This window comes from Trichomycterus rosablanca, chromosome 1 (assembly GCF_030014385.1).
Source record: "Trichomycterus rosablanca isolate fTriRos1 chromosome 1, fTriRos1.hap1, whole genome shotgun sequence".
In the NCBI taxonomy this organism is placed as follows: domain Eukaryota; kingdom Metazoa; phylum Chordata; class Actinopteri; order Siluriformes; family Trichomycteridae; genus Trichomycterus; species Trichomycterus rosablanca.
This window is the reverse complement of record NC_085988.1, coordinates 25284315-25298403: the sequence shown is the minus strand read 5'-3', so window position 1 is coordinate 25298403 and position 14089 is coordinate 25284315. Positions and strand designations below refer to the sequence as shown.

The 14089-nt window shown below is 39.1% G+C and overlaps 1 protein-coding gene across 1 annotated transcript in view; it reads left to right on the top strand.

Annotated features, from left to right (window-relative positions):
• Window positions 1-14089, top strand: part of LOC134309206 (dedicator of cytokinesis protein 2) — a 235737-nt gene that overhangs the window by 47497 nt on the left and 174151 nt on the right. The window contains exon 24 of the mRNA XM_062990847.1: window positions 10485-10591. Coding sequence (XP_062846917.1) covers window positions 10485-10591 — 107 coding nt within the window. The remainder of the gene's footprint in view (window positions 1-10484; window positions 10592-14089) is intronic.

The following is a 14089-nucleotide window of genomic DNA, read 5'->3' as shown; positions in this document are numbered from 1 at the left end:
TATTCTTGAAATGATAAAGTATTGCAAAGGAATATCTTTGAAGGTTAAGGTTGCTATATTTTGGTTTTTCACTTGTCAGGGAAAATTAAGAGAGAAAAAAGCGTATTATTATCATGCGTGTGATATATATCATTTACGTGATCTGCATATCACGTTACCACTGTGTTGTACGTCACTGAGCTGATATGTGTATCAGGTGACCAGCGGGTAACGGCGTGTTATGTTTAAGTGTGATGCTCAAAGTTGTGGATTAAGCAATAAAGACAACACGTTCTCCACATAACTAGTGTCATTTGTATTTCGTGGTTAAGTACAAAACATAACAATGCGGGTCTTCGTGATGTAATTCTACATGGCACTCACTGCCTGTATAGATAAATTTTTCCTGTATAGAATTTGCGTTAACGGCACTATTTTTTTTAATCGCGTTAAATTGAGATCGCGTTAATGCGTTATTATCGCGTTAACTTTGACAGCCCTAATATATATATATATATATATATATATATATATATATATATATATATATATATATATATATATATATATATATATATATTGCAATCATTAAAAAAAATAAAGAAAAACATAATATATGACATGGTCATGCTTAAAAATAGTCTGCTAGTAGATCTTTCCAGTCTTCTGCTTTAATTCTCCCAAGCTCTTGAATGCAAGGTTCCTTTTTCCAATAGTACATTATAATTCTCTCTAAGGATTTTCAAATGAATTGAGATCAGGAGTAATTGCTGCCCAATTTAAAACCATTTTTTTCTTCCTCATCATTATTTTGTACTTTTGGAGATGTGTTTTGAGTCATGCTGCCCAATTTAAAACCATTTTTCTCTTCCTAATAATTATTTTGTACTTTTGGATATGTGCTTTGAGTCATAATACTGCTGTTGGATTCATTTTGTTAGACAAACCAAGTTCCCTTACACTTGGGAGCACATATTGTTCCAAAGTGCTGTGATAATCCTCTGATTTTATTGTTCCTGTAATACATTCAAGGCTTCCAGTCCCAGGCAGCAAAGCAGCCCCACAACAGCATGGCTCCTCCACCAAGTTTTTCTTCATTTTACTGTCTATAAACCTAATGCTGGTATGCATTTCCAAAGTTTGGTTTCATCTAGTTTGGGTAGAATATTTCCCCAGAATAATTGTGGTTTTTCTATGTAAGTTAAGTCATTGTTATATCTTTCTTTAAGAAGTGGTGTCCTGCTTATCTTTTGCTCATATAGCCCTATTTTGTTCAGTGTACTGTCTAAGGTGCAGTTAAAACCACCCTTCCAGACATCTCCAGCTTAGTCTGAAGTTATTTGAATGTTTACATGGTTTCGTTGTCACATTTTTAGGGTTCTCCATTAATGTTCTTCTTTACACCATGTCCTTGAAGGTTCCATGAGTAGAAAACCTCTTGATAACATTTCAGGCTGTTGTAGCTAGGATGCCAAGGTCTTTGTAGATAGTCTTTTACCTGCTTGTGCTTGGTGATAATAGCATTACCGGTCTGCTCAGACAGCTATCTTGTCTTTGCTATTGTGAACATTGAATAGGAAGAAAACTGGACTTTTTAAGCATCAAAGCCACCCTTCATAGGTTAACTAAGTTTATGTAAGCACTGACAAGGTGGAGTATCTATGTATTGTATTTAAAACAAAAAACTTAGGTACAAGTAATGGATGAAACATACTTTTCACCTCTGTTAGCCATGTACAAAAGGAGTAGATGTACCAGTTGTTGCACAGAGGAGATGTAAGGACTATAAGATGAAGTCCTATTTTAGCATAATATATTCATTAGAGGAAAATAAATGTCATGAATGTCATTAATGAAGTAACAATTAACTAGAGAAATAAAAAGGCTGTTTGACCTTTGCCATCAGACTATACATGCATACAAATTCATTTTCACAAACATGTTTTCTTACACACAAAGCTTTATAGAATTAGTGTAAACTATGCACTCCAAAAGGGTATCATTTAATATTTTTTAAACCTTATAGAGCACTTCTAACAAAAATAAATGCAGCTTGACCAATAATTTTCCAATAAAGGGTAATAAAAACACAGATAAATGTAAAAGAGTAAAAACCATTGTTACAAGTTTACTTATAATTAAAAAGTATTACAAATTAAAATTTCACTTACAGGTTGAGTAAAATTCTTTGTGAAGTGCTTTTACAATGGAAATTGTCTCAAGAGGCTAGGTCCAAAAATCCCCCATGAGCAAGCCGAGAGCAACAGTGGTCAGAAAAACTCTCTAAATATATTATAGGAAAAATATGCTAAGAAGATCCAGACTCAGGAATCCATCTTCCCAAAATGGCCTAAAGGAAATTTGTATGAATCCAAATTAGAATGAATAAACAGATTCAAAAAAATAAAATAATATTAAGTAAGTAAGAATTAAAGTAAACTTTCTGACGGTGGCTTAGTGGGTAGCACTGTCGCCTCACAGCAAGAAGGTCCAGGGTTTAATCCCCAGGTGGAGCGGTCCGGGTACTTTCTGTGTGGAATTAGAATGTTCTCCCCGTTTCTGCATGGGTTTGCTTCCGGGAGCTCCGGTTTTCTCCCACAGTCCAAAGACATGCAAGTGAGGTGAATTGGAGCTACAAAATTGTCCATTACTGTGTTTGACATTAAACTTGTGAACTGAGGAACCTTGTGTAATGAGTAACTACCATTTCTGTCATGAATGTAACCAAAGTGTGTAAAACATGACGTTAAAAAATCTAATAAATAAATAACTAATCTTTTTGCGGTGAATAGATTAAGTGCTGCAAAGAAAAATGCATCCTGAGACGTTCTTCCTGCATCATTGTACAGTTTAATGCACAAAACCCAGGCAGATATTAGATTGTCTACTCTTACAGTGCCTTGCAAAAGTATTCGGCCCCCTTGAACTTTTCAACCTTTTGCCACATTTCAGGCTTCAAACATAACGATATGAAATTGTAATTTTTTGTGAAGAATCAACAACAAGTGGGACACAATCGTGAAGTGGAACGAAATTTATTGGATATTTTAAACTTTTTTTAGAAATAAAAAACTAAAAAGTGGGGCGTGCAATATTATTCGGCCCCTTTACTTTCAGTGCAGCAAACTCACTCCAGAAGTTCAGTGAGGATCTCTGAATGATCCAATGTTGACCTAAATGACTGATGGTGATAAATAGAATCCACCTGTGTGTAATCAAGTCTCCGTATAAATGCACCTGCTCTGTGACAGTCTCAGAGTTCTGTTTAAAGCGCAGAGAGCATCATGAAGACCAAGGAACACACCAGGCAGGTCCGAGATACTGTTGTGGAGAAGTTTAAAGCCGGATTTGGATACAAAAAGATTTCCCAAGCTTTAAACATCTCAAGGAGCACTGTGCAAGCGATCATATTGAAATGGAAGGAGTATCAGACCACTGCAAATCTACCAAGACCCGGCCGTCCCTCTAAACTTTCAGCTCAAACAAGGAGAAGACTGATCAGAGATGCAGCCAAGAGGCCCATGATCACTCTGAATGAACTGCAGAAATCTACAGCTGAGGTGGGAGACTCTGTCCATAGGACACAATCAGTCGTACACTGCACAAATCTGGCCTTTATGGAAGAGTGGCAAGAAGAAAGCCATTTCTCAAAGATATCCATAAAAAGTCACCTGGGAGACACACCAAACATGTGGAAGAAGGTGCTCTGGTCAGATGAAACCAAAATCGAACTTTTTGGCCACAATGCAAAATGTTATGTTTGGCGTAAAAGCAACACAGCTCATCACCCTGAACACACCATCCCCACTGTCAAACATGGTGGTGGCAGCATCATGGTTTGGGCCTGCTTTTCTTCAGCAGGGACAGGGAAGATGGTTAAAATTGATGGGAAGATGGATGGAGCCAAATACAGGACCATTCTGGAAGAAAACCTGTTGCAGTCTGCAAAAGACCTGAGACTGGGACGGAGATTTATCTTCCAACAAGACAATGAACCAAAACATAAAGCAAAATCTACAATGGAATGGTTCACAAATAAACGTATCCAGGTGCTAGAATGGCCAAGTCAAAGTCCAGACCTGAATCCCATCGAGAATCTGTGGAAAGAGCTGAAAACTGCTGTTCACAAACGCTCTCCATCCAACCTCACTGAGCTCGAGCTGTTTTGCAAGGAAGAATGGGCAAAAATTTCTGTCTCTCGATGTGCAAAACTGATAGAGACATACCCCAAGCGACTTGCAGCTGTAATCGCAGCAAAAGGTGGCGCTACAAAGTATTAACGCAAGGGGGCCGAATAATATTGCACGCCCCACTTTTCAGTTTTTTATTTCTAAAAAAAGTTTAAAATATCCAATAAATTTCGTTCCACTTCACGATTGTGTCCCACTTGTTGTTGATTCTTCACAAAAAATTACAATTTCATATCGTTATGTTTGAAGCCTGAAATGTGGCAAAAGGTTGAAAAGTTCAAGGGGGCCGAATACTTTTGCAAGGCACTGTAATTGTCTGTAGTTCTGAGTGCGTGACACTGTGACTGATGGTGCCCTGTGAGAGATTGGCACCCTGTCTGCACTGATTAATAAGTGGTTTCAAGTGCCAGACAAACAATCCTGACCAGGATAAGCCTGCAAGTGAAAGAAATGAATTAATGAAAATGCATTTTCCAATATATTTTTTAATAAAACCTTTTCAAAACTACAATTTATTCATAACATATGGTCCCTTTTTCACATATTACATTCATAAAAAAAACAAAGGGCATATACACCGACTAGGCATAACATTATGACCACTGACAGGTGAAGTGAATAACACTGATTATCTCTTGATCACAGCACCTGTTAGTGGGTGGGATATATTAGGCAGCAAGTGAACATGTTATCCTCAAAGTTGATGTGTTAGCAGCAGGAAAAATGGGCGAGTGTAAGGATTTGAGTGAGTTTGACAAGGGCCACATTGTGATGGCTAGACGACTGGGTCAGAGCATCTCCAAAACTGCAGCTCTTGTGGGGTGTTCCCAGTCTGCAGTGGTCAGTATCTATCAAAAGTGGTCCAAGAAAGGAACAGTGGTAAACCGGTGACAGGGTCATGGACAGACAAGGCTCATTGATGCATGTGGGGAGCGAAGGCTGGCTCGTGACGAGCTACTGTAGCTCAAACTGCTGAAGAAGTTAATGCTGGTTCTGATAGAAAGGTGTCAGAATACACAGTGCATCACAGTTTGTTGCGTGTGGGGCAGCAAAAGGGGGACCAACACAATATTAGGAAGGTGGTCATAATGTTATGCCTGTTTGGTGTATGTAACTGTATGTAAAACCACTGGCAGGTATGCAGAAAAAGCTTGTCATAAGACATGCATAAAAACATGCACAGAAATATGTGATTCCCAAACTGTTGCTCCTTAAGGTGGTACTTGTATATCAAAATACAAAAAAATATATATACTGACTCAAACAGATTAGATAAACCTGTTCCAGATAAACATTCCAGAGATAGAGCAGTGAATTTAGACATATACAGCACTGCTCTTATTTCACATTTATGTAAATATTGGGATTTACGTATTCCTGCTTAGAGGAGGAACCAATACCAGTGATAAACAGGCTCACTTCCTTTTACTAAAATAAAACATGCTCACTGCACAGTGTGGTTACTATGTTGCTGAAATTAAATTATATGTCACACTTAAAGGTTTTATTTGATCATAGCTATTGTAATTATATATAGACCATATAGGCTCAGGAGTACTTGAGGGTTGTCACTTGAAAACTGTTCTTCACTTCATCACTTTATCAAGACGTTCAACCTGAAACTGGCAGGCCAGCAACAATCTGCAAACATGAACAAAAGATTATATTGCAGGCTGATGAATAATAATAATAAAAATAATAATATTAATAATAATAATAATAATACATAACAGGCCATGAGCAGAGAATTGTAGGCTGTACCTTTAAATGTCTCTGGCAGCAAATAGCCAACATTCCTCAGTTCTAAAACCTCTAGAGGCTGCTGTGCAAGAACAAAGCCCCTGTTTTAAAATCACCACCTTAGCACCCGGGTGGCACAGCAGGATATTCCGCTAGCACACCAGCGCCGAAATTATGAACTCCCCGTTTGAAACTCGGCGTTGCTGGGCACCATCTGGCGGGCATAATTGGCAGTGCCTGCAGCAGATACTAATTGGCCACCGTATCTGCTAGAGCGGGACGACCGGACTATGTGTGGGTGGGATCTTTATATGCAGTGTTTGTTTGTTTGTTTATTAGGATTTTAAGATCATGTTTTACTGTTTGGTTACATTCATGACAGAAACGGTAGTTACTAATTACACAAGACTCATCAGTTCACAAGGTTATGTAGAACACAGTCATGGGCAATTTAGTATCTCCAATTCACCTCACTTGCATGTCTTTGGACTGTGGGAGGAAACCGGAGCACCCAGAGGAAACCCACGTGGACATGGGGAGAACATGCAAACTCCACACAGAAAGGACCCGGACCGCCCCACCTGGGGATTGAACCCAGGACCTTCTTGCTGTGAGGCGACAGTGCTACCCACTTAGCCACCGTGCCGTCCTGTACGCTGTGTAAGGACTCTGATTGGCGGAAGAGACACCTGTGCCAAATGCAGGGGCGAGAAGAGGAGGACTGTGCATGTGTCGGAAGAGGCGTGAGCAGCAGCATGCTCTTCTTAGATACAATAGGGTATCCCTCAGCAGCAGAAGACAAATTGACTGCGCTTAATCTGGAGAAAATGCATTTAAAAAAATAATAAAATCACCATCTTAAAGTTTAACTTTGAGATCTTTTCAACCTTGACAACAGCCAAAGTAGTCTTACTTATATGGGCACAGAGAAGTCACCAGCTGTAGGTAATAATAATTATTAACAAAGATTATGAAGCAATTCCACTATACAATGTTTACAATGGATGAAAACATTTCTCTGGATACATGCAACTTTTATTTACCGAATTAGTAACATAAATTGTACAATATATTGAATATATATTTTTGAGATAAACCTATTTTCCACCACAATCAAACAAACAAACAGAACCCCCCCACACACACACACAAAATAATTTTACTGTAACCATCTTTGTATTCCCCAAGTAGGAGGTGCACACTATCAAACTGTATAAATACATACTGTACTGCATACTCATAACTAGCTTATTTTGCGGCACAGACTATGCCGACAATTGATTTATCATCTTTATCTTTGACAGTACACTCAATTCAATAAACATATTTTCTTGGAGTTTTTAAATCTCCTTTAGAGAAGTTTCTGTCTGTTTGTGTCTATTCAGGTGCTCTGTTTATCACAAAATACTAATCCAACGCCAATTATATCCTTATTCACAAAATCAATACAGCGCAATCAGGAGAGAGCTTTAGAACTGGTGAGACAGAATCAAGGACTCGATCTCTGACTGACAATCAATACACAACACATCAATACATGTCCAGAGAACAGCACCGAAACATCACCTAGTGCTTGTTTTAGTTCTTGTTCTGTCCAAGTTTCTGATGTTTTACAAAAAAGTTGCTTCCCCCTCATCATTGCTAACTATTTATTATTCAGACAAGTAGGTACTAACTAGGATAATGGCTTGATTATACACTGATTGCTAACCTTTGTACAGGGTGTCCCTAAAGTCTGGACATAAAGGCAAAATACATACTTTCAATAAATTTCATTACATTTTTCAAGAACATTTCATTTCCTTAGAATGTTAATCAATAACATATTTAATGTGTTTCCACTATTTGTGATGCAATATGTATGTGTGTTTATTTTAGTAAACATATACACCGATCAGCCATAACATTAAAACCACCTCCTTCTTTCTACACTCACTGTCCATTTTATCAGCTCCACTTACCATATAGAAGCACTTTGTAGTTCTACAATTACTGACTGTAGACCATCTATTTCTCTACATACCTTTCTAGCCTGCTTTCACCCTGTTCTACAATGGTCAGGCCCCCCACAGGACTACTACAGAGCAGGTATTATTTAGGTGGTGGATCATTCTCAGCACTGCAGTGACAATGACATGGTGGTGGTGTGTTAGTGTGTGTTGTGCTGGTATGAGTGGATCAAACACAGCAGTGCTGCTGGAGTTTTTAAATATCGTGTCCACTCACTGTTCACTCTATTAGACACTCCTACCTAGTTGGTCCACCTTGTAGATGTAAAGTCAGAGACGATCGCTCATCTGTTGCTGCTGTTTGAGTGGGTCATCTTCTAGACCTTCATCAGTGGTCACAGGACACTGCCCACAGGTCGCTGTTGGCTGAATATTTTTGGTTGGTGGACTATTTTTAGTCCAGCAGTGACAGTGAGGTGTTTAAAAACTCCATCAGCATTTCTGTGTCTTATCAACTCATACCAGAACAACACACACTAACACACCACCACCATGTCAGTGTCACTGCAGTGCTGAGAATGATCCACCACCTAAATAATATCTACTCTGTGGGGGTCCTGGGAGAGTCCAGACCATTGAAGAACAGAGTGAAAGCAGGCTAAAAAAGTATGTAGAGAAATAGATGGACTACAGTCAGTAATTGTAGAACTACAAAGTGCTCCTATATGGTAAGTGGAACTGATCAAATGTACAGTGAGTGTAGAAACAAGGAGGTGGTTTTAATGTTATGCCTGATCGGTGTAGTTAGTTATAGTTAGTGATATTTCCTATGTGTCCAGACTTTAGGGACACTCTGTATAAATTCAATTATAAAAATAGCTGGGACAGAGGCATGTTTACCATTGGGTCACATCCCCTTTTAATTACACCTTTTAATGCTTTGGGAATTGAATATACTAATTGTTGCAGTTTTGCAAGTGGAATTTTTGCCCATATACAAGACTTACCAGCCCTTGGTGTTGTCTGATTCACCTCTTCATGATGTGCCATACATTTTAATAGGAGACAGATCTGGGGTGCAGACATTGTTCTGTTAAAATAGACATGGAGTTCAAAAGATGACATCCTGATGGCACCATATGTCTCTTCAAAATACCAATATAAGCCTCTGCATCAATAGTACCTTCACATTTATGCAGATCGTCCATGCCGTGAGCACTGATGCACCCCGTGCTATCACAGATATGGTTTTTTTGCACTTCTTTTAGTGACAGTCTGGATGTCTTTTTTATCTTTGGCAGATAGAATCTGAAGTCTGTTTTTCCCAAAAACAAGCTGAAATGTGGACTCGTCTGATCACGTTTCCACTGACGTTCAGTTCATTTCAGATGACTCAAATTCCAGATAATTTAGCCTTTGTGCACTGAGATATCCTATGACTCCCTGGATCTTTTCATGATATTATGATTTATAGATTCATGCACTGAGAAACATTGTCTCAAAACTGAATCTATCTATCTGTCTGTCTGTCTGTCTGTCTGTCTGTCTGTCTGTCTGTCTGTCTGTCTGTCTGTCTGTCTGTCTGTCTGATCAGCCATAACATTAAAACCACCTTCTTGCTTCTACACTCACTGTCCATTTTATCAGCTCCACTTACCATATAGAAGCACTTTGTAGTTCTACAATTACTGACTGTAGTCCATCTGTTTCTCTACATACTTTTTTAGCCTGCTTTTACCCTGTTCTTCAATGGTCAGGACGCCCACAGGACAACACAGAGCAGAAAATATTTAGGTGGTGGATCATCAATGACATGGTGGTGGTGTGTTAGTGTGTGTTGTGCAGGTATGAGTGGATCAGACACAGCAGCACTGTTGGAGTTTTTATATACCGTGTCCACTCACTGTCCACTCTATTAGAAACTCCTACATAGTTGGTCCACCTTGTAGATGTAAAGTCAGAGACGATCGCTCATCTATTGCTGCTGTTTGAGTTGGTCATCTTTTAGACCTTCATCAGTGGTCACAGGATGCTGCCCAAGGGGCGCTGTTGGCTGAATATTTTTGGTTGGTGGACTATTCTTAGTCCAGCAGTGACAGTGAGGTGTTTAAAAACTCCAGCAGCACTGCTGTGTCTTATCCACTCATACCAGCACAACACACACTAACACACCACCACCATGTCAGTGTCACTGCAGTGCTGCGAATGATCCACCACCTAATTAATACCTGCTCTGTGGTGGTCCTGTGGGGGTCTTGACCATTGAAGAACAGCATGAAAGGGGGCTAACAAAGCATGCAGAGAAACAGATGGACAGTCAGTAATTGTAGAACTACAAAGTGCTCCTATATGGTAAGTGGGGCTGATAAAATGGACAGTGAGTGTAGAAACAAGGAGGTGGTTTTAACGCTATGGCTGATCGGAGTATATACGATGGCTCTTCAAAAAGTTTCCACACTTTTACATTTTCGCTGGAGGAGTAGTAATTGGTCGTGTCTGAGAGACTGAGAGAGAGCTTACAGTCCGGGTTTAGCGCCATCTGATTTCCACCTTTTTTGTATATACAAAATGCAACCACAAGTGGACCACAATTTATGCAAAGTGCATTCTCATATTCTCTTAACAGTAAATTGCTGTTAGATTTCTACACCTGCATTCCTCCAGAGAAGCTACAGAAGCACAAAGTGGCCTCTATGACTGAAATTGTCAGCAGCCGTCTCTTCAGAAGAAAGGGTAAGCATCCAATCACATCTCATCTGTAATGATTTACTTTTTTTCCTACCTTCTTATTTTCCTCACCTATTCTTCTCTCCTCATCTTGTCTGACCACATTATCTATCCCCTATTTTGCAAGATTCTTTAGCAAGGTTCCATACTTCTTCCTATTATTATCCTGGCCCTTTTACTCGCACGCCAATTTTCTGTCTGTTCAATTTTCCTCTTTTCTTTCAGTGCATTTTGATTGTGTTATCTCTCTCCCATTGTCTCTGAGTTGAATCATTATGCTTGGGTAAACAGTGGCCTCTGGCCCGGTCCTGTCCAATAGCCTGTTAAATAGATGCTAATGGATGAGGAATGGGCTGCGTGTGAGTTTTTAATAAAGAGCAGGATGACTCTGATAGTGAAACATCCGCTAGCGATTAATAATGCCAACGTTTGGCCGATATTTAAGAGTGTCTAAGTGAGAGTGAGTATATTTACTTCTAACTCTGTGATTGACAGCCACTGGAGAGCTGAGGCTGAGTAAGATTTTACTCCCTTGCTCCTTGCTCAGCACAAGAACTTGGCAGACCTCACTTCAGTTTAATGAAGAGGAAAAAAAAGTTCATTAAAGCTCTTCAATGAAGCTAAACACATAGCACCCTATAGAAAATTAAAGAGAACAGAGAGTACATTTTATCCTTTAGTCCAGTCATGAGAGGATTAAAGTCAATCAGGATTATAGCTGTTTAGGAAAGTGAGGTTGATCTGAGTACTGTAAGTGCCAAACACTGAACTCTTAGCTCTACAGAGTAGGATTTGTTTTGGACTTTCAATACAATTTTAATTTAATTGAATTCAACTTTCAAACGTACATAGCATAGAGGAAGAGGCTTTGAGTCCCATACACCGTACATATATACAATTTTTATATATAAAATATATGCCCATATTTGTGCAAACTATATTTGAAACCTATTAGAAATTGGAACAATTTCATATATTGACATATATGTGTGGCCCATAGTAATATGTATGCTCATGTATGTGTAATACCTTTTATTGACATATATGTAACATATTTCTATATGGAACTTATTTCTATATATAGGATAGTCAGTTAAATTAAATAGCCCAGCCAACCTCGGCGATGGTGTTCTAGCAGATTATCCTGCTCCACCACTTCAGCGCCCTACACTAAAATAGGCTGTTTATATAATGTACAGTGTATCACAAAAGTGAGTACACCCCTCACATTTCTGCAAATATTTCATTATATCTTTTCATGGGACAACACTATAGACATGAAACTTGGATATAACTTAGAGTAGTCAGTGTACAGCTTGTATAGCAGTGTAGATTTACTGTCTTCTGAAAATAACTCAACACACAGCCATTAATGTCTAAATAGCTGGCAACATAAGTGAGTACACCCCACAGTGAACATGTCCAAATTGTGCCCAAATGCGTCGTTGTCCCTCCCTGGTGTCATGTGTCAAGGTCCCAGGTGTAAATGGGGAGCAGGGCTGTTAAATTTGGTGTTTTGGGTACAATTCTCTCATACTGGCCACTGGATATTCAACATGGCACCTCATGGCAAAGAACTCTCTGAGGATGTGAGAAATAGAATTGTTGCTCTCCACAAAGATGGCCTGGGCTATAAGAAGATTGCTAACACCCTGAAACTGAGCTACAGCATGGTGGCCAAGGTCATACAGCGGTTTTCCAGGACAGGTTCCACTCGGAACAGGCTTCGCCAGGGTCGACCAAAGAAGTTGAGTCCACGTGTTCGGCGTCATATCCAGAGGTTGGCTTTAAAAAAACATGAGTGCTGCCAGCATTGCTGCAGAGGTTGAAGACGTGGGAGGTCAGCCTGTCAGTGCTCAGACCATACGCCGCACACTGCATCAACTCGGTCTGCATGGTCGTCATCCCAGAAGGAAGCTGACGCACAAGAAAGCCCGCAAACAGTTTGCTGAAGACAAGCAGTCCAAGAACATGGATTACTGGAATGCCCTGTGGTCTGACGAGACCAAGATAAACTTGTTTGGCTCAGATGGTGTCCAGCATGTGTGGCGGCACCCTGGTGAGAAGTACCAAGACAACTGTATCTTGCCTACAGTCAAGCATGGCGGTGGTAGCATCATGGTCTTGGGCTGCATGAGTGTTGCTGGCACTGGGGAGCTGCAGTTCATTGAGGGAAACATGAATTCCAACATGTACTGTGACATTCTGAAACAGAGCATGATCCCCTCCCTTCGAAAACTGTGGAAGGTGGAGGAGTTCAAGGTGTCTAACATCCACCAGCTCCGTGATGTCATCATGGAGGAGTGGAAGAGGATTCCAGTAGCAACCTGTGCAGCTCTGGTGAATTCCATGCCCAGGAGGGTTAAGGCAGTGCTGGATAATAATGGTGGTCACACAAAATATTGACACTTTGGGCACAATTTGGACATGTTCACTGTGGGGTGTACTCACTTATGTTGCCAGCCATTTAGACATTAATGGCTGTGTGTTGAGTTATTTTCAGAAGACAGTAAATCTACACTGCTATACAAGTTGTACACTGACTACTCTAAGTTATATCCAAGTTTTATTTCTATAGTGTTGTCCCATGAAAAGATATAATGAAATATTTGCAGAAATGTGAGGGGTGTACTCACTTTTGTGATACACTGTATTTATATATAAACATATCCATGAATGTCTAAAAATATTCAATCATCATATGTTGGCATACACCCTTTTTTTATATATCTAATGTTATTAAAATTGCATATATAAATTAAATTTATATGCTAACATGTATGGATACAACATATATAACCAAATAAAAATCCTATAGATACATTTAATATATTTACATACACATTTTATTATGCATATTTCATATATATCACATATACATTATAAACTAATATTTACATACATCCAGAGGATACATGTATGTTATAATAATATATCACTTTACAGGTAACATATGTGAAAAAAAAACATTATTTATAAAGGGGCATATACAGTATGTCATGTATTACATTTCTGTGTGGGGTGTAAGAGAAAAAAATTATAAATGTAACACTAGACTTAGATGGGGTTGGACATACCCGCAAGGATGTTCTGAACATGATATTTGAGATGAATAAACAATGTACAAAGCAAAACAAGGTAACAAAGAAAATGGAAAAAACATAATTAATAAAACCCTATGCTAAGCTAACCTATGCTATGGCAAAAATGTGCTAAATGCTAACGTAAGGCTAAATGCAGAACAGCTCCCGAATCTAAACTAGTCTAATCTAAACTAGAACAAAACAGAACATGCTAAGACCTATGCTACCAGCTAAGCTAAGCTAACTAAACAGCAGAATATAGACCAGAGCAAGGACAGACAAGAGCACAGACAGACAGGAGTGAAGACACAGATTAGTAACAAACAACTGTGGTAGAAAAATTCTTAATAAAATACATCAAAGACTGGATTGTGAGTATAAAAGTTTTATTCTTGTTTGCAGAGAAGAGATCTTTCACACA